This window comes from Oryzias latipes, chromosome 16 (genome assembly GCF_002234675.1).
Source record: "Oryzias latipes chromosome 16, ASM223467v1".
Taxonomy (NCBI): domain Eukaryota; kingdom Metazoa; phylum Chordata; class Actinopteri; order Beloniformes; family Adrianichthyidae; genus Oryzias; species Oryzias latipes.
Genome location: NC_019874.2, coordinates 5207846 through 5229065, shown reverse-complemented (window position 1 = coordinate 5229065; position 21220 = coordinate 5207846). Strand labels below are relative to the sequence as shown.

The window sequence follows — 21220 nt, the reverse complement described above, 5'->3', positions numbered from 1 at the left end:
TGTAACCTTTTTTTGTTATTGTATAGAAGACGTCTTGTAGGCCGTGATCTCCCCCTCCCGTCTTCATTTTCTCTCTCATGCAGGCTCTGCTCATACATTTCCTCCTCAGTTCTGCTTACTATACATTTTTCATTCAAGTGAGCTAGCTGCATTTGAAATCAAATGCAGTAATGCTACTCAGCTGTCTGACAGCACAGAAAGGGAAGAGGTGATGAAAACGCTGAGAGGTGAGTCAGAGGAGACTTTAATAATCCATGTGGCCCAAAATAACATCTGAAGATGAACCAAGAAGCCTCTTTAAAGACCAACAGCAGTACATTGTCTTAGTTTTGAGCTTTTGCAAAAGGAAAAATCTTTTTACAGAACAGAAAAAATCATTTTTTTTTAAACATCTTAAAATAACCACAATATAAGTTGCTGGAGTCACTTAATGAAGGCTGCAGGACTTAAATGTGCAACTGTTTCAGCCCAGAAATAAAACCAAGACCTGCATGAATCTGCCAAGACAACACTGACAAAGGAGGCAGACTGGGACTGACGAATGTAAGCACCAGGAATGGAGTTAACAAGAAAGCTTCGTAATATGGTGTGCACTAAGGTGCAAATAATACACTAATGAGTTTGCAGTATCCAATCTGCTTTTCCAAACGTTAAAATATGAATTCCCTTGCACACTCTCACTCTAAATATGTCAAATGTTGGTGAAGTAGTTTAAAAACAGCCGGCTAGAAAAAGTTAAACACTGAATAACTTTAGTCAATATGTCCTCCCTGAAAAACTGTAATGAAGCTTCTCTTCTTCATCTGAGACAAAGACGCCACTTGCTGCGTGCAGCAGACAGACAGACCTTTTGCCCTGCACTCTCTGACATTAGAAAACCCATGTCTCAATCAATGAACCTCGATCCGGCTTTGTAGAGACAACTCCAGACCAAACAGCATCATGGGTTAATTGTAATCACATAGGACAGCATCTGGGCAGAGGGGCTCTCCTCCAACAAAAGATTTCATTATTGACTGCTGACTTTGGGTCTGTTTTCAAAGAAACGATAAGATTAAACATGTTCTTTTTTTTACAGTTAATTTGATGTATCATTATTTCATCTGGTAATCTATGAATTTATCACAGAGAGTGACACTCGACTCATGTGGAATTTATAAAGCTTGATATAAAAAGGGGCTTGAAAATAAGATTCCAAATAGTAAATCAGTTGCTGTGTCAGCGGTGTTCATTGTTATCATCTGTGAACGAATAACAACCCTGTCTGAAAGTGAAGACTATGGAGACAAAGGTGGAAGAGCAACAGAGAAAGGTCGTAGATCAGGTATAACTTCAACACCAACTCTATTTTTTTGTACCTTGATGAAAGAAGTTGATATCTTACATATCTTTCATAAATGTCAAAATTGATTTGAAAGTCTTAATTAAAGTTGACTGAGGCCAGAAGATGACTTTTAAACAAATAGAAAAAAGACAGAATAGAGATCAGATCAGTTACGACTTAAACCGTAATAAACTAGCAAACACAGAAAGTGAATGAATCTGACCCGCAGGTTTCATTCATACCTTTTAAAAGTAGCATAGACAAAAATAGAAATCAAAGAAAATGTCCTAAATTTTTCTTCTCAGGCTCACTTGGCATCTGAAGAGGCAGACTTTTGATCACTCCTTAAGCGGGTTCCCCACGTGCTGCGTGTCAGGAAAAGCCCACAGATGCTGCTGAGCGTCATCACAGTCGGCTCCTTTGAATCTCAAATGAATCAAACAAATCGAAGAAAATAAACAGGAAGGGAGACAGAAAGCAGCACACAGGGAGCTTTTTTGTGCAAAACTGGGATGCGATAAAGCTCAATGAATATAGAAAATAATGCCACTACCACAAAAGCATCTGAGCATGCACTCAGGATGAATGATAGCAGGAAGCAAGCAAATGTGGATGCTTTAAATATGTTTTGCTTTGCTGCATTGCTTCTTCAAGTGTTTTTTTGATCGTTGAAGAAATCGGAAGGAACATTATTTAACTTTTGGTTCTTTTAAAAAGCCTTGAACATATGATGACAGAAGTAGACAAGGATCAGTGGAATTTTCAAAAATACTACAACACATACGTAATTTTAAGGCTTTTAAAAAAAAAAATAGTTTCTGTGGATAGCTCCAAGTGTTGTTCCCTTATAGAACACATCAAATACAGATTTTCCACACTAAGGAAGGTGAAAACTTAGCATATCCCATGTTTATTTGGAATGTGCACCAAGCTGTGCAAAGTTTGCTCATATACAGAGGCAAGGTTTCTAAATGAAGCATTAAAGGCCCACTTTGTTGAAAACTGTGTTTCTAACATGTTCTTCTAGCATTTTATTTCTGATAATGATGAGGACAATAAGCAAATTAAGGTCAAAATTGCATTTCTGAGTTTTTTTGTTCAAATTATGTGAATCAGAAGCGAACAAAAAAATGCTGTTTGACAAAGAGCATATTTGCTATGTAGAAAATACACTGGGCAGACCAACAGCCCCTTGCTCCGCTCCATTCTGAATAATTTTAAGAAATCTTTCATTTAATGACACCATCAGAATGCCACCAAGGTGACACTCAGTTAAAACCACTTCTTGTATGTATTGGGTCCAACTCCCAACTATTTAAAACTTGAATTTTTCCTAGTTTTTCATCTGCACTGCCAACATTTTTCCTAAGTACCTCTTTAATTCCTTTCAGTTTCTGCTGTCTGTTAGCTGCTAATGTCCAGTTATCAGTCTACATATGGTGTGTTTTTGCTTGTGACACGTCTACACTCACAGCTATTGTGCTGCACTGTCATCTGAAAGGGTTAGTGTGTGAAAACACCAAGCAGATCCATGTGAATTTCCCCCTTAGCAGTGACAAAAACCATCTAGACATTTGTAGAAAAACATGCCAACACACTGAGCAGCTCCACAGTTCTGAGTCTGCATGTGACGCATCCGCAAACAAACATTAGAGTGTAACCAACACACAACCAAGATGACGACTGAGCAAAAGGAAACAAAGTTCACACCCATCATGAGTGGTGGGTGCTGATAAATGAGTTTTGTTTAGCAGTCTGAGGACACAAAAAAGGAGACATGAGGCTTACTAACATTTTCTATACAAAGACAAATATGGGCATATATTATATTTTACCAATAGCATATGTGGTTGCTGTGTTAAGTAAGAAAAGTAATTGTGATTTTGATTAATACACTTTTTTTAAATATTATCCAAAGTGTTTATGTTTGAACTGACCAGTAACACAACAATGGAAAATGTTGTGACAAGAGGGAATGCCTCTTGAATCAATACATCAACAATGGTGATACAGTGAAGGATTGCAAAGGGCAGACAGACGATGGTCCTTCATTCCTAGAGTCTTCAATATGGTAAAAATGTACATATATTGAATTTGAATTCAATTTTTCATTTATTTCACATGGAGATTCAAGACTGAGTTTTCAACACTTTATTTGTCTGCTGTTGTATTTGAAAAGACTGTTTCATCATGCAGTAAAAACATTGCACAATGGCCTGAAAAATGAACTTTGAAAAATGTTGGACAACGAGTTACATCTGTCTGGAAATATGGAACCTCATTGGAAAAAAATGGGTCAACATCTTGGGACTGGTTCTTAAGGGTGGCAGCCGTCTGAGCAAAGACTTTTCTGTCCTTGGCCATTGCCTGCAACTCTTCCGGGGTAATGTCAGTGTTCCCATCATACTATCATGTTTCCAAGCACAATTCTGTAGACTTAGCACCGCTAAGTTGCAGGATGATTGGATGAAAAATGTAATGTGCTCTAGTAACTCTTTGCTAGTGCTAAAATGAGGCTGCAAAGTGACTATGAAATCAGGAAATTTGAACTCCAATGTTCAAAAAAGCTTTAAATGAGCTTCAAATGTTTGTATTAGCAATAATATCTTGATTAACAGTAATGTCACACTTTTATTAAATTGCATGAATGCTGGTGTGGATTTTTGTCTTTGCCTGCAGTTCTAAACCAGTTCCAAGCAAAAAATCTTCACCAAGAGCTGCAAACGCACACAATCTGAAGGCAGCATGTAACATGTTATGTCTAAAGCTGGGCCTTTAAGAACACATTTTTTCTACTTATGCTGAATGCACAGAGGGTTTTATGCTCATTGCCAAGCAAAAGGGAGTTTTGGACTTTTAGACTATAACTTATCAAATTATGTATTTATGACAACTGTAAAAGAGATATATTTTTTTAGGTCATCATTTTACTTTATATTGTACTTAAACATTTCACAAAGGACAAGTGTGGATGTTGTTTCAGCATGTTTTTTTTTTATTAAATCCTAGGATCTGTTGGAAATGACCAAAAAGCAAAAAATAAATAAATTTGAGAACACCTACAAGGAAATCATCACCTAACGACATGTCTGAGACAGGTGACTGAACAACTGCGGTCTTTAGACTCTTTGCTGTTGATCATAAAGATGAGGTCCATTTTATCTGTTATTAAATGTGGAATCATAATAATAAAATAATGTTTATGTAAATTATAGCAAACCATTGACTGTAACTAGTCCAATACGTTTGACGTCACCCATAGAAAATGACTTATTTCCAGCTCCAACGAAATGAAATCAATTCAGTTGCCATTTTCTTTCCAGACAGCATCAGTAAGCAGTGATTGGTCATCATTTCTATGGCAAACCATCGCCAATCAGAAGTGAGCTTGTTGCAAGTCCACACCCCTACCACTTAAAAGCAAGCTACACGAAATCTGTCAATCAAACGTTTTGAATGTTTGACGTGAAACCACATACTTTCATTGAGGCATCTGATTGGTCAGTTTATAACCTTAATAACTTGCAATACATAAAAAAATCATGAAAAAAATTGTTATGATTAGCAAGAGCATGTTAAAAAAAAGGGAATCAGATTAAGAATGGTTATTCTGACCAATGGAATGACTGAGTAAAAGCTCTTTCCTTCTCTATAGACGTCTATGGGAATTTGGCTTCTTGGAGCCAGTGGGTACTTCCTGTTTGGAACGCCAGAGAGAGAAGTCCCTCTGTCCAGTTCTCTAATACAGTCAAGTTGCAAACATATAATCTATTCTGATTACTAATCATTTTCAGACAGTTAACATGACTTTTCCATAGCATTCTGGGTACTGACTATCCCTGCCATGGGGTCACATCTTCATACTGGGGAACATTACACAGACCTAACAAGAATATAAAAGTACATTCTAACAAACTATTGTCAGCAACCTCAAACATGCATGCTGCATAAGAAAATTCTACCATTTAGGTGTTTTGCAAATACCCTTTATCCTTGCCTGACCCAAATGGCAGTAGAACTTTGACAAACTCTCCTTAAATCGAGAATCTCTACATCCTTGATCTACTTTGAAGCTTCTTGCTTAACAATTAAACTGGAAGCCCATCAATGATTCTCCTGTATACCTGACCCCTTTGTCCTCAAGGGGGAGATTGCTCATCCTTTAGTGAAGTCTCATGTTCAGAACACAATTCTTATAGTCACTGTTGTTGTCATGAGTTTTGGGTTTAAAAAGTTGCTCAACCAATTATTTGAGTTTTCCACAACAGAGCAGAGCAGTTTATCTTACTGCTTTGACCTTCCTCCCAGATTCCTAAACTCCTTCACTGAAGCAGTAAAATGTAATTCTTAAAACAAAAAAGGACAGAGAGCTTTCAGGAGAATGTGATGGCATCACATATAAAGACATATGGTTTAAAGCATAAACCCATGCAGCTGCTTCTCTTCTCTCTCCGGCTATTTCAAAAGGTGACATCACACAGCAGTCCTGGGGCACAGAACTGAAGCTTTTAGAAAAAAGACCCTCTCGCATTCAAAAGCATAAACCTACAAGTGGCAGCAACAAAGAAGCAGAAGGAAACACAGCAACGAGTTGAGAGCCACATTTACTCCACAGCCTCTCTTGAGTCAGTCAGTAAGTGGAAAGTGAAGACGTTAGGCACCTGAGGCGGTGCTGGAGGTGGCCTCTTGTGACCGTAATTAAATATAAACCAAACTCAAGTATCACAAGGATGTTTAGTGTCTCACACAAACACACATGCATCCAAAAGCCTTTTCAGCCTTTGAGGAAACGTTCTGTGAGAAGAACCCAGATGGCAGCAACGTGTGCGGACCACCTTTTATGTTTTCCTCTTAAAATTGTTGTGTGACGTTTTCACACGCATCTGTCTGTTTCACTACAAAGTTCAGTCTAACTAGATGAGCGTACATGTAAATCACACCAGGTGGGCTTCTCCTGCAACCAGGCTTCTAAAGTTTAATCTTTCCACTGGAACAGCCTGATGCTTATCTAGATTTACAGTCCAAAGCCAGCCCTTATGTCTCCATCTTGCTGATTTTTTCTTGGGCTCAAACTCTTCCTGATACTGTGTCACAGCTGTCTTGATGACCACAACTTTTTCCACCTCTCATTTTCTGCATGTCTTTTTTTTCCCATCTCTCTCGTAGATTCTCTTACATGTAATAATATTAACACCTCTCTTAGATGCTTGGGCAATAAACCGAAGCTTCCTTCTTCCTGCGCACATCTCCCTTGACGCAGACAAAACCAATAAAAGGATGGCTTAATTACAGCTGTGGAGATTCACCAATAGCCGGGTAAAACACCACGGGCTGCCTGAGAGGGGACGAGTGTGGGCCACGGATTAAGTGCTGAGGGGAAAGTGGAGATTTAAAAAAAATAAAAACTACTGAGGATCCAAACTTAGTTTGACAACTAACACCTTAAGCTTCAAGAAATCAGAACTTAAATAATTTTTCTCTCAGACACTGGTTAGTTTTTGTTAAACGTACCGACATGTTTCGGTGGAATACCTTCCAGACACTACCACCTGATGACAACCCTGACGAAGGCAGAAGGTATTCCACCGAAACATGTCGGTACGTTTAACAAAAACAAACCAGTGTCTGATGGAAAAATTATTTAAGTACTCAGTATAATTTATACACACGATGAACTTTATTGAATCTTCAAGAAATGACTTTATTGTTAGAAAAATGTGAAGACATGAAACAATTAGTGGGGGGTGGTTTGAAACCTAAATGGGGCAAAAACTGTCTTTAGCTAAATAATTTTAGTTTGAAAAAACTTGTCACACTGAATAGAATTTTTTTCATAAAAAAAGAAGTCTTGAAAAGACCATTTTTCTTATCCCTTTGGCAGATTTCTTTGCCTCTTTTAAAAATATTCTGCTAATGTTGTGAGAAACTTTAGTTTGTTTCTAAGGGCCTTGTTTCTGCTGTGCATAACCAGCTATGGCTAACTCCTATGTCTTGCTTTGTGGCTCCCAAAAGATACTTGGTACAGTCGGATTTTGGAATTCACCGACTTTTGTTTTTAACCGCGTCAAGGCAAATTTTTGTACAAAAATGTTTTTCTTTCTATATGCAAAGGTAGGAAAACTTGAACACGAAAGTAAAGCTTCTCTTCTTCAGCTGTTTTTGTTTTCTGTCCCCTGACTCATCTTCATCACCTATCTTTCCCCCCCCCCCTTTCCTCTGCTCTTACTTGCTTTCTCCCCATTCCCTGATTTCTGTGAGAGGAACACGGGTTTGGGACAGCAGAGTCTGCTACATCTGCCTTGTCTCCAGTTCTGTCACCATGGTAACTGATGCCTGTGTGCTGCTGCCTGTCCTGGGGGTTTCTTCTTCCCTTTGCTGATTTTATTACCTGCCTTGTCTCAGCAGAACCGCGGTTACACCACATCCACAATAATTATATTTGAAAAAGGCAAACAAGACAGAAAAGCCCTTTTAAAATCAAACAGCTTATGTCTAAACACACAGCAAAATTTGGAGGAGAGTCCTTATAAAGTTACTTAAAACCATGAGATGTGGCACATTGATGAAAAGTTAATTCAACCAATAGTATGAAGAGTTCATTGTTTAATTGTAATTATATTTGGGTTTTAAATCTGAAATGTTAGTCCATCTGCACATCTGTCATTAAGAAAAATTCACCACATCTTAAAGGTGCTGCTGTTAGTAACTGTTGCTGCACTGATTATTGACGGATGGCGACCATTGAGGCCGTTGGAGATCCTGATTGTTACATTTAAGATGTCTCTGTTAGGTCATCTGTTAGGTGGTGCATTATCCTGCTGAAACTTTCATAAGCCAAACCGGGTCATCAAATATGTGTTTGAACCTCTTCAGAAATGTTACTAAGGGCCTTAAAGTGTGTCTCACTGCACCAGCACCAGCAGTCTGGAATAATGTACACTTTCCTGGTTTATTTTTTTGTTTTCAACCTTGCCATTTGAACATTAAATCTGCAATCTAGACTCATTCAAACAGGAAATGTTTCATTTGTGTCCATTCCTTTTCCACCTCTTATGTTTTCCTATTTCCTAAGGCTAATATATTAAAACCTGCCTTATCACAACTGGATACAGGCTGTCTGCGGGCAAAAAAATGTCAAACCTGTACGGAGCACACAGGTGACTTACAGGAAATTTTAAGATCATAGATTGCCCAGAGAGTGAAATTGTTTATGGACATTTTTTTTACTACGAGCATGCTGCGGGCGAAAACACGTAGGGGTAAGTAACAGTAAAGTAGGTGAGACGTAGGCACATCATACAGATTTTTCATTTTTTCATTTGCGCAAGGAGCAAACCAGTGCTGTTCAAGGGATAAGTGCTCGCTCCTTGTGTGCAGCCTGACTATTAAAAATAAGCAAGTTAGACAATCAAAGTGTAGTTTGTGTGTTCATCCTACGAGCACTTACACATCACATGTTGACAACATTGTGTGCAGCATTTGCATGCCGTCAGTAAGGAGCCTGTACTCGCACCTTATTAATTGCTGCATAAGAGCGCCATACAACAACATCACCCATGTTTCATAAGTACACTTACCACACGCTCAACAATGGTACGTTCATTTTTCACATCCCTTACAAAGGTAATACAAACCTCAAGAGGACTGCAAAACACACCTGCACTCCCATTAAGAGGCAGCCCCTCCTCTCTACAACCCTTCACGGGCCCACAGAACCCCCCTATGGGTCAACCCACCCTCCATTAGGTTGCATGTGACTAAGGCTTAAGAATACTAACTCATCTCCAATGAACAATAATAAACCTTTCAAAATATGAATCATAACCACTTTAAAAAATGGAAACCTGATCAGAAAAGAAACTGAGCAGAAAGCAGACCATCCTTAGAGTGGATCTGTGAGAGTGCTAATAACTTTATTCCTTTCTGTTGTTCTACAAATGTTAAATAACACATATTCAAAGAAACTTAACATGACAGTTTTCTACTGTGCTTGAATACTTTGGGAGACTGTAAGTAAACAGCTGTAATTGTGACCATGACTCAATCGTACCACAATGAGGATTGATGATCCGTTAAAATCCCGATATGTGGCTTATATCTAATATGAAAGATTTTGACAAAGAGCAGTTAAAAAAATCCCTCCAGAAAATGAAATGCAACTATTCACCTTACAGTTAAAAGACAGACTGTTTATCACCACACACAAAAACTCAGCTGACCCTTTAAACAACCCTGCAGTGGATTCACATAAACTCCTTGAGCTTAGATGTCAGATGTTTTGGAAAAGTGTGCACAAACTGCAGAAGCAGCAGCGGCTGGATGGTAGCAGGTAGGTATGTGTCTGTGTGCTCTCTAAAAGACGGGGCCAAATATGGAGGCAGTTTAAAAGTAGTGACCACTGAGTTCAAAGCCATTCAGGCCTCCTACGAACAGATACCCACACCCCATTAGGACCTCTGATGATTCACACATGCATAATACATGGAAGCTGGATCTAAAAGTCCATTAAAAGGTCTCTGCCAGAGCTGAAAGATAGAGAAACAGAAGGAAGACAGAAAAAGGTGGACTTAGACACAAACGGCTGAAAGGACGGACACTTGAAACATTGTACACTTCTGGTTTCATTTCTGTTCTATATTTGAGGACTTACAGATAACTCTTCTACAGCTACATATAATCCTGCAAACAGCAATGAGAATAAAACAGTAAAAATTCATCATGTAAAAAATAATGGACTTGTTTCAAAGCCCCGGGGGGTTTTGCTGAGAAGAACAAAAAAGGTTACCATAGAAAATAAGTTCAATGTAATCAGTCAGATGTGATGATTGCTGGATCACAGTTTCTAGGCAGAGCCCCCTGTTCTGCCCTTCCAGCAGCTGAGTGTTCTGGCCATGTCAGGTGGCAGAGAGCCCAGCCACGCTGTAAATTATTTCTGACAATAGGGTGGGGGACAAGAAGGAAAGTCTTACAGTCCCAAGAGAGGCACATAGGATGGTGAAGTGATATGGAGCCTGGATCCAGTGAGATGGTGAAAAAATGGCTATAACAACGTGGGACGAATCTCTGTTCCACACTTTTAGCTCCACCCATACACCTCTACCTGCAGCCCTTGATTTCACATACATACAAAACAAGACACAGAGCTCTAGATTTAACCTCAGGAATGGATCTTTATGTTTGGGGCAGATGTAAATCAGTTATTCTTAGTTATTTAAGACCCACTCCCATGAAAATGGCGTTTTTCGAGTTTACAACATGTTCTTTTCGTATTTTTCTCCTGATGGGGGTCATGCATTGAGACAATTAAGATTAAACTGTGCGTCTGAGTTTAGTTTTATTCGAATTGTTGTGAATCAGGGTCAGATGAAAAAAATGTTGTTGGAAAAAGTTTGTCGGTATGATATAAATCAGGGGTCGGGAACCTATGGCTCGCGAGCCATATATGGCTCTTTTGATGGTCACATGTGGCTCGCAGACAAATCTTTAATTATACTTTTTTTCATTAGACCAGTCCTTCTCGGGCGCGATGCGATGCCAGAAGCGCGCAGTAGTAGCGGTGCTTGGAGAGAAAACTATCAGTTTACTATCATCTATTATTTCACAGAGTTTGTACCAGCCGGAAACCTGTGAATTGCCGTGCCTAAGACTGCGCGCTCCCGTCTCTGAGAAAGAGCGCGCAGTTGCGGGGACGGGATGTGTGAGGAAGAAAGCAGAGGGTGGGGGGGGGGGTGTGTGACTGAGGTGTTGTGGGGACAGGCAGCAGGTGAATCGCGCTGGGATTGTAATAACGTAAAACCCGCTGCCCGTCACTCACTGCAGCGTGGGTGTGTGTGTTTGGCACCGCGTCTGCATGTGATCAGTCTTTCTCAAATCTACAGAACATTCGGACCAACCGAAGATCACGTTTAAAGTCTCAACGCCTCATTTTTCAGCAACAGCATAACAATATTATTAAAAAGAATCCACAGACTTATTGTACTTTAAAAATGTGGAAATTACATCAAATACAGACATTTGTATATTTAGTTTTAAACATGTCGTAGCATACTGACTTGGACTGGGTGGCTGTTGGGTCGCGTTAAAAGTTCTGGAGTTCTTGAACGCATCAAGCAGTGATCTGATTGGCCGTCAGTTCTGTCGCTCAGCCTGTTGTTAGGTAGTTTGGACCAATGGGGTTCAGCTATGGGCCGAATAAGGGAAATGGGAGGGCTGACGCGGGAGAGGGGGAATATAAAGTTGGGAGAAGTGCTCTCGTCTCAGCGGGAGAGATTCAGGAGTTGCTGAATTAATTGTACGGCGTTTGTTGTGGTCTGCAGTAACCAGAATAAAGAACCTTAAAAGAGGTTAAGTATCAGTGCCTCAGTGTGGGAAAGGGACGCTACATTATTGTATGGCTCTTTTGAAATTACATTTAAAAATATGTGGCGTTTATGGCTCTCTTGGCCAAAAAGGTTCCCGACCCCTGATATAAAAGCTACAATCGGCAGGCCACAAGCTCTGTGCTCCGCTCCATTCTGATGCATCTACTTGCAGACAAATAGATCCATGTACAACTTTGTTTTCAACATCCAAGCTGGAATCTTGCTCTAAACTGTACGGCAAGATAGCTTCGATATTGCTCGCCTTTTTAGTTCCACCGCTAATGTAAACAAAGGGATGATGGGAAAGCTTACTTCTGTGGCAACAGTCCTGCCCACAACTTAGAGCTAAATTTCTAATGAACCCCTGCTGCTCTGCAAAAACTACTGTATGTCCTTTTATTTGCCTAAAAACTGCATACTTACAATAAAAGACCAGTGCAAACGCTTTTACAATAGATTAAAATCTGATTCGAGTGGGTCTTTGAAAGTGTGGAAATGGAAATTCAAAACTGAGTAAACACAACTTTTTTCTTATGTTCACACAAGAGTCGTCATGTCTATAAATTAAGTTTTTAACTCCTTTAAGTGTTTGGACTGTTGAGTTCTGAACATACCAGACGGTTCTAAAAACGGCAAGAATGAACCACTAATCTCAGCCAATTGAATGATGTATTAAGAATATTCTAAAATAATAAAAATCCATTACAGGCTGAATAGCTGCAAACGTGCCTGTTGTTATCTGTTCACCTGAAGTAGAACACACTTTGTGAAGAGGTCTAGCCTGATTCCCACTAAAAAGGCTGAGGGGCAGAGCACTAAAAGGTTAAAAGGTTACAGGTGAAGTTAGTTTTAGGTTGGATATTCGTCCGAAATTTCTGTCAATAGCTCCCGAACTATGTGACCCATGAGTCGAAATGCATCCCATTGGTCCATTGGTCGACAGTGCAGTAGATTGGTCAAGAGTGATATCTGACTGAAGAAAACCATAAAATCTGAATGACTCTATCATGCGCTTCCTTCCTCCAGCTATTTACCAGAGATTGCTGATCTTATGTGTTTAACTTTTTTTGTAGCGCCCCATCTTTGTCAACATTGTGAAAACCCTCTTGGAGGCTTCACCTAAGGTTGAGGAAAAAGAGCTAAGCTATTTGCAAGCCGTCCATCATGTATGCTTGCAAAATAAAGTGGTGTGTCTGATGTTGGGGTGTCAGTGACACAATTTGGGACATAGTTGGACTTGTTGGGTATTAAAAAATTTGCCAGAAATTATATGCAAACCTATGAAATTTTAATATAAGAATTCATATAAAATATTCAGCATCTATGATTGCAGTATAAATTGGTGTGTATGGTGTTGGTATGTCGGCGCCATCATTTGGTATACATCTATAATCATAAGGTCACATGATTTGGAAGGTATTGAGAAAATATCAGAATATGGACGTAAAACCATTTTTCTCATGAAAACATTCCAAAACAGAATAAAATTGTTAAAACACAACTTGATGAGCTGTTTTTTTGCAATTTATTTCTTTTTAAAAAGCATTTAGTCTTTGGTTTCATCTAAAATCTTCGGCATAACGTGCACTTGTTAATTTGTTGATGGTCCCTAAGAGACACAACTGGGGATCCGCGTTGAATGTCTGCCGAATATCCAACCAAAACTAACTTCACCGCGCTTAAAAGTTAAAAATCTTCATGCCTGGTCTTTTCAGTGGGGAAACAAAATATTAGACCGAAAAAGTTTCGACACTATAAACATCAAACGGTTTGTCATCCCAAATGTGTGGCGACAGTCACAGCTGGGTTCAGTCTCTTCCAGCGCGCTCTGCTGCAGTGCATTGGAGCTGTGGGCTCTCTCTGCTCCCTCTTTGGGAGTTTAAGGGAACGGAGACTGTGGGCGTGGAAGTTAGTGCATGTGCGTGGGCGGGTGGTGCATCCTCTCGTCAGGATGTGGACTCCTGAGGATGTGATACGTGGTGCCGGAGAAGCAGCAGCGGCGGCTGCCCGCACGCTGCAGGTAAACAGCAGTGCGCCAGGGCACGCTTCTATGTGGTCACCCCCACACCTTAACGCTTAATATTAAGTAGTCAATCACGGCACGTGCGCGCGCGTGCATGCGCACAGGGCACACCGCGGCAGGACCGCTCCCATCATCCAGCCGGGAAACATCTGCAGCCGCAGCAGCGCAGCTCCGTCACGCAGCCTGGATGCGATCGATAAACGTAACATCCCCCCACCCCCACCCTGCAAACGGCCTGACAAAGCAGCGGGGAAGCCCTTCCTCATAAATCTGGGCATTTCTGTACAAACTAGGGACCACTCACCCGATGCTGCTGAGCGCCTGCTCGAAGAGCTCCGTCTGCAGGATGTTCTGAGGCGCAGTGAAAGCCCCGTTGAAATGGGATAAAACTGAGCTACAGAACTGACGCAATGTCTCAAACTGCATTTTCTCCCTCCGTGTTCTTTTATCCTCAGAAGTGATTCTTCCCCCCCTCTCAGCACCAATGCATCCCAACGCTCGCGCTCCCTCGGGACCGCAGCCCTCCTCCACACCTCCTCAGTGTTTTTGGAGCCTTAAACGCGGCACAGATCCCGACCAAGTTCCATATTTGTCACGGCACTCCGGGTAGAAAAGTCTCCTCAAATGATACGCATTCCGGCTGGGAGCCTTCGGTCATAATGCTTCAGACTTGAAGCGGGGAAAACTGAGGTAATGCCGTTGCCGGTGAAGTCCCTTCCTTCTTTTGGCGCTGACAGATATCTCCTCTCGGTCTGCAGGAAGATGTGAAGCAGCGAGCAGAGCAGAGCCGGGGTGGGGAGGCATCCTCCAGGGCAGCAGCAGCATTCTTCACCGGTGCATCAGCTGCTGCCTCGCATCCAACTCATATTCCTGCCTGAGAAGAGAAGTCCACTCTTCTGCGCTAACGCACGCACAAGAAGAAGCGGGGCGCGTGCACAGTGGCGCGCGCAGGCTCAGTGGCTGTGCTCTGCGATCGTGAGCGGTCTTTGCCATTTGGGTCCATTCCCTCTCGTGCGTGGCGCCGCGCGCAGCAGCTGATTATTCACAACACAGCAGAGAACGGAAGCCCGCTGCTTTCAATGAACTAGTTATTTGGAATTAGTTTTAAAGACAACCAGTTTACTAAGGACATGGAAGCAGTTGTGTTTTAAATAAGCCCAACCAGAGAGCAAACATGGAATTCTGGGGCTACTAGATCCGAATAGTGTCAATTAAAAAGGATTAAGAAAAATACTTTGCAAAAAGACAAAATAGGGATAAGTGTGCATCACATCACACGGTTAAAGCAAAATAGAATGCAAAACAAAAAATCTGTAATAATAGATCTAAAAAAAACTTCAGAAGAAACTGTACAGGAATGCAATGATTTCCTCATGATTCGGTTCAAACCACGACGTTTGGGTTTCGTTTTGGTTGGATAAAGGATTTGTGTATTAAATGGCGTACAGTATACTAACTTAGTGCTTTAATACCTTCTTAAAAGGCTCAAAGCACTTTACGGTCCTAGTCTCTTTCACCCACACACACCCATTTACACAGTGATGGCAGTTCCGCTGTCAAACACTGGCACCAACCATTGACCGCCAGGAGCTATGGGGTTCAGTGTCTTGCCCAGAAAACTTTGACACATGGGCAGGCAAGGCGGTAACCAAACACACAATCCTCCGATCAGAGGTCGACCGCTCTAACTCTGCACCAAAGCTGCCGGTGGTAAAGACAAGAACAAAAAGCCAAGAACTCTGAAAATTCATTTTGAAAATTTGCTAATAAAGAAAGAACAATGAAAAAAACACATTCAGTTGGTTTATACTAAGCCTGCTGTGATGAAATCAAACAATAAATATTAAATCCTTCTTAAGTGCATCAGTTTGACACTATCAACATAAACATACAATACAGACCAAAAGTTTGAACACACCTTTTCATTCAAATGAATGTGTCCAAACTTTTGCTCTTTACTATGTTTATGGTAAGATGGTGGCTTTCCCCACAATTCAATCCAACATACGGTTGGGTTGTAAACCGAGAATTGTGGCATCCCTGCAGGACACATCATTTTGATTTTATTCAAAGTTTTATGATCAGTATAATCCAAGGATTTTTTTTATTTCCTAGAAAGTCATGTGGAAACTTTCACATTTAATTTATCTTTTATCTTTTATAGCTTTTACGTGTATTATAATGTTCATTCCTCACTACAAATAACCCCAAAGCGGTATTTTGAACCATTCACACGTTGATGAGTATTCCTCTTATAACTGAGGACTAGCTCCTCCTAAACGAGTGGGTTCTCACACTGTGATGTCACAAAGTGAGGAACAGCCCCTTCCAGGTAGAGTCTGTGCTGCTAGCTCCACCAACAGGCTAAAACACACACACACACTTTCTTAATGGAGCTAGCGGTGATCGACTAAAAGCTTTAATTTTATATGCACAATGTGCACATCCATCTCTGTAAACGTCTGGATGTTGTTTGTTTTCATGGATGAAACCCACACACGCTGCTGATGTCATGAAATGGGCGGCACCCAGATGGAGTGAAAGGCGGTGCCTCACAGGTCAAGTCGCCTTACCTCCGGGTAGGAAAGTAAAAGAAATCTTGCTTTAGTGTGTCAAAGTTCATATACTATATGGATATGGGTGAAAGGTTTAAGAATGTTTTCTCTATCCAATTAAATAAATGTTCTTGTACTAAAGTATACAGAAGCCTATATCTATGCCATTAGTTGTTTGATAAATAATGAAATGTACTTTGCCTTAAAAAGAATTGTGTGGAAAAGCCAGGAGTTTTGTCCGTTTGCACGGCTGGAGCACTTCAGCTGTATTTTACCTCCTCCAGGAAGAGGAAACAGCTCAGACAACAATTTAGAGAATATGATGTTGCACAAATGAAATATTTTCAAGCAAACTGAAATCCACACTTGAAATCTTTGCCAAGCATAATCACCCAATGCAGTTAGAGAAATATCTAAGCATATTACACCTCCACGGGTCTCAGTCAGCACGCTAATTATTAATGTTCACTTCAGTTTTGGAAGAGTTTCCAAAAGAAGACTTTTTTTCCCTGAAAATGAACTTGGCAGCAAGTTTGCAAAGATGCAATTGAACAAATTATTAGGCTTCTTAAATCAAATCTTTTAGACAGAAAAGACTGAAAGAATGCAGAGCAGCGCAGTTAGCAAAGACCAAACACAGCAAACCTCATGCTAATGAGAATCTGAGGAAATTTCTCATGTGAGTAAGCTGATGCCTCCACTCAATACCGCTGCTGTCCCACTTTTATCTCTGTGCACATTCGAATAACACCTCAGAGGCCGAGACAAATTAGAAGCCTTCCCAAGTTATTTCTCCTCATAAACAGTCCGTCAGCATTTTCCCTCCTTTTTCTGGCAGAACAGATCCAGGAGTTCATTTTCATGTTGTTGAAGATTAATGAAAAGCAGGCTTCCATGCGTATGCAGAGGGAGGTCTATTTTTGGACTCACTGCTATCCATCATTGACATTATCCTGTGAGTTTCCAGACGGCCAGGTTCTTGTTTCCCGTCAGTGCAAATGTAAGCAACATCGGTGCCAATGTTTTTTCAACGGAACCAGCTCCACCCTTTGAGCCATACGTACAGCTAACACACCACAGCGAGCAGAGGCTGAGACAGAGCGTTGTTAGCAGACAGAGCTCTAGTCATTCTCAAATGACATAGCTGGTAGCTTTTTCATTCCTTACTTTTTATTAACCTCTCAAGACCTTGCATCCACATGCAGGGACATCTCATTTAATGCTATATTAATTAATGTGTGTAGAGGCTTAGCTCGGATGTTAGCTTGGGTCAAAAAAGCTTTTAAAAAAGTACCAACATAAAAAGCATCCCATCTGTATTGAATGAGGAGCCTGAGTTGCTTGTGAGGTTTGGAGGCACCAATAGTTAGGCTTACTTTGACTGGCTCAAAAAATGGGCCCTGACTCTCATTTGAGCTTTAATGTCAGTCCAGAGAACCTGGCATACTGGCAAACTTTGTGTGTCATTATTGTCATGCAAAGTTTGTCAAAAATGTTCATGTTCAAACTTAAGGATGTCCATGTCCACACCTTCTATCATGATGCATCAATTACAGGAACGGTAATGGTGGGGAGCTGTTGACTCTAACAAGGAGTTATTTTGGGTGTTAAAACGTATATTTTAAAGATTTCTTCAGCAGATGGATAGAGGGATGGCTGTACGGGATGATACTTGCAGAGAAACCTTGGTGTCTTGGAACAATTCCAGTTATGACAGGCCAATGGCTAATTTTCAAACTGAAATTTCTTTGGAATTTCCCACATTAAAATGAGCAAACATAATGAAGTAACACATTTGCAAAGAAGATTTGTGTTGTGTGTAATCCCTGTGTGGACCATTTCTAACCGGATGCTTCTTTTCTGCCCAATAGGGGTAAAGAAGAGCCCCCTTGTGGAAAACACACTAATTACACAAAAATTCCACTCTTACTTAACTGAACTCCCAGTTGCCCCTTTCTGTGATGTCAGCATGCCAGCATGTTCAGGTCAGTAAAACATTATAGTCTTTAAATCAAAAGAGTAGAATAATTGTTTTGAGCTTTCTTTACTCCAAACAGATTCTAGTAATTATTTGCTTTATAGGTAATGTGATGTTAAATGCCAGAGCCAATCGGATCCAGATCAACAACAACAGGGGTTATATGCTATAGCAGGGGAGTATGACTAGGTGGATCACTGCTCTAGAATTGCTGAGGCAAAGCCAAGTAAATTGCTAGAGGTGCATTTTTACCAATAACACACAGAGTTCAAGAATCTCAAAGCTTTCATTATTTTTTGAAGCTCAGACTGTTTCAGGTCTGGATCTGTCAGTCTGTGCATGGAATCCTGTTACACAAAACCCGAACAACGATGATGTACAATCCACAATGATCTGTACAAAACAAGCTGTTGATTCTCTCCACACTTCTTCAACATTTTATCTAAACCTTACACAACTACAGTATAAATGCACAATCAAGCTTCACTGCAACTCAAAAGCTTTGTTTTCATAAACGTACCTGTCAAGGGATGGGTCACCAGATCCAGAGTACCGTAGCCCTGTATCGTTGTCAAGCGACGCCTGTCTGGGTAGAAGCCCGCCGTGAGGTCTGCTTCTGTCTGAAGATGGTCTCAAGTCACCTGAGACTCCCTGGTGGGGGTACAGAGACGGGTCCTGCAGTTTGGCCTTTTTCCCCTGTGGCCCTCCCTCAAACACGCCCCGCACTTGACCCGGCCCTGAGCTATAGAACCATTCCCCCGATTTGGTGAGGATTTCTTGTTGTTTTCGGCACAAGTTGCATACCCACATAACCTGCAGGGAGGAGAAGGAATAGTTAAGAGACCAAAAAAGGGAAAAAACAGCGTCTTCATTTGTTTTCAATGAGATGTTGTGAAGTGAAATGTGAATTTGTATCTAGAGCTGAATCAAAAAGTGAGGCTTGATTCTAATGCCAGGTCAAACATAAATTTTAATTTACAATTTTCTCTTAAAAATGTATATATAGTCTTGAAAATATTTCAAGGAAAACTTCATGGATGCTACGGTTTATGCAGATGAGGTTACTGATGAAAGGTTTAACACATGCAGCAGTCTTTTAAATCACTAATAGAAACATACATGTAGTCCATTGACATTAAATGTTCTGGTTTGTGAGTCCATCAGCTTGAAGTGTTTGTTGAAAATTCTCTGTGAGTCCTGCTTTTATTTGGCAATGATTGTATGTGATGTGTAATAAATCCGCATCACGTTCACTTTTGTTTGGTCAAACTCCACAGAATGGAGAAAAGTCCATGTATTAAAATTAGGCCAAAGTCATGTAAAAGAAATTCTTAGATTTGGGGAAAATTCTTATGGAGAACATCTTTAGGACAAGAGGGGCCAGTCTAACGTGATGGAGGGGGTGGAGTTTCCTGCTGATCAGATGACCTATGTTTTTGGTGGCAGCTGACCTCTGGTTCTAAAGCAAACACATCTTGGGGAAGTGCAAGACAAATCACAACTGAATTATTCATTGCAGTGAATGATGGCCAAGGTTGAAGATGATGATGATGATGATGTTGTTTAGCAGCTTTTGTGAAAACCTCTTTGAGAACATGGAACGCTACTTGAAATTGTAGAGAACACATGACAGATTCTGGCTGTAATCAAACTCAACTAAACACTTACAATGAACATCTACGATCAAAACCTAACAATCCTCTATTGTAATGTTTAATCACAATCAGCTGTCTCGTTTTTTTGTTTTGTTTCTGAATTAGTGTCTATTCTTCTGTTTGCTTCTGGCATTTCTCCATTGGTGTGATCTCAGCCTTACTCAGGACAGCTAATGCCTTAGACACATGCACCTGTAGAGGGGGTTGACCCGTACGGGTGCTATGGGTTTTTGGTATGTCCTAGCTATGGAGGGTCATAGACAGGAGCGTCTTAAAGGGAGTGCAGGTGTGTCTTGCAGTTTGCTTGTGGCTCGTACGACCACCTTAAGGGATGTCATGAAAAAGAAATGTACTATTGTTGTGCGTGTAGTAAATGTATCGTGAAGTACTCATAAGGATTATGTAAGTTACATGCACCGATGACGTATGGGTAATGCTGTCGTACAATGTCATTTTGCCGCTCTTCCGTCGTCAGTAAGGCGCGAGTACTAGCGCCTGCATAAATTCCGCTCACTTGAACAGCACTAACACGCTTTCAACTAAAACTATGAACCAGACAGCCACTGTAATGGCCAAAAATCCCACATTCTGCACTAACTGTAACATTTACAGCTGTTGTGTTGAGTCAGTGTGTAACAGTTGTTTTTTTTTAGATTGAATAAAATTCATCTAAGAGAGTAGAATTAAGAATGTGCAGAGGCTGTATCTTCAGCCATATGTGATTACTGCCATTGCAAACTGCACCCAAAGCACAAGGAGATTAGGAGTGAAGGCTCCTGACACAGACACCAACAAATCTATTATAAGAGTTACAACTGATATATATGAATTAAAAATTGAAGTGACACTGTAAAAAAAAAAGTCAATAGTAGTTGGTAACCTCATTAGCTGAGGAAGTCAAAAATATATAGGCTATATGTAACAGTTTTATTATTTCTTCTGCTTGTTTAGGACTTTTAATTCTTGATCTTGGTTACTTTTACTGCCTAAGACAATGCCTTAGCCACACTCTGGTTATTTTCAGCTGGACAATTTCTTGACAGAGCTGCAACATCCCTGTTTTGCTTGTCTCTGTCACTCAGCTGGGTTAGGGTTTGGCACACTTGAGACCTTGACCAGAATAAAGCAGGAATGCAAGAATAAATGAAAAAATATTTCCAAATGTAACAGGTTTTAAAATGAAATCCCAACTTTGTTTCATTGTATTTTTTCTATATGATAAACCATATACAGGACAGACCAAAGGTTTGGACACACCTTCTTATTCAAAGAGTTTTCTTTATTTTCATGACTATGAAAATTGTAGAGTCACACTGAAGGCATC

The 21220-nt window shown here is 40.5% G+C and overlaps 1 protein-coding gene across 31 annotated transcripts in view; it reads right to left on the bottom strand.

Annotated features, from left to right (window-relative positions):
• The window catches only part of rims2 (regulating synaptic membrane exocytosis 2), a 169506-nt gene that overhangs the window by 100174 nt on the left and 48112 nt on the right, over positions 1-21220 (bottom strand). For 26 of the 31 annotated variants that reach the window (XM_023963919.1, XM_023963912.1, XM_023963916.1 and 23 more), the window contains one exon: positions 18762-19054. In XM_023963919.1, coding sequence (XP_023819687.1) covers positions 18762-19054 — 293 coding nt within the window. Of the gene's footprint in view, positions 1-14012; positions 14710-18761; positions 19055-21220 lie in introns of those variants that run through there. The other 5 variants (XM_020709928.2, XM_023963934.1, XM_023963931.1 and 2 more) reach the window with 4 other exon arrangements.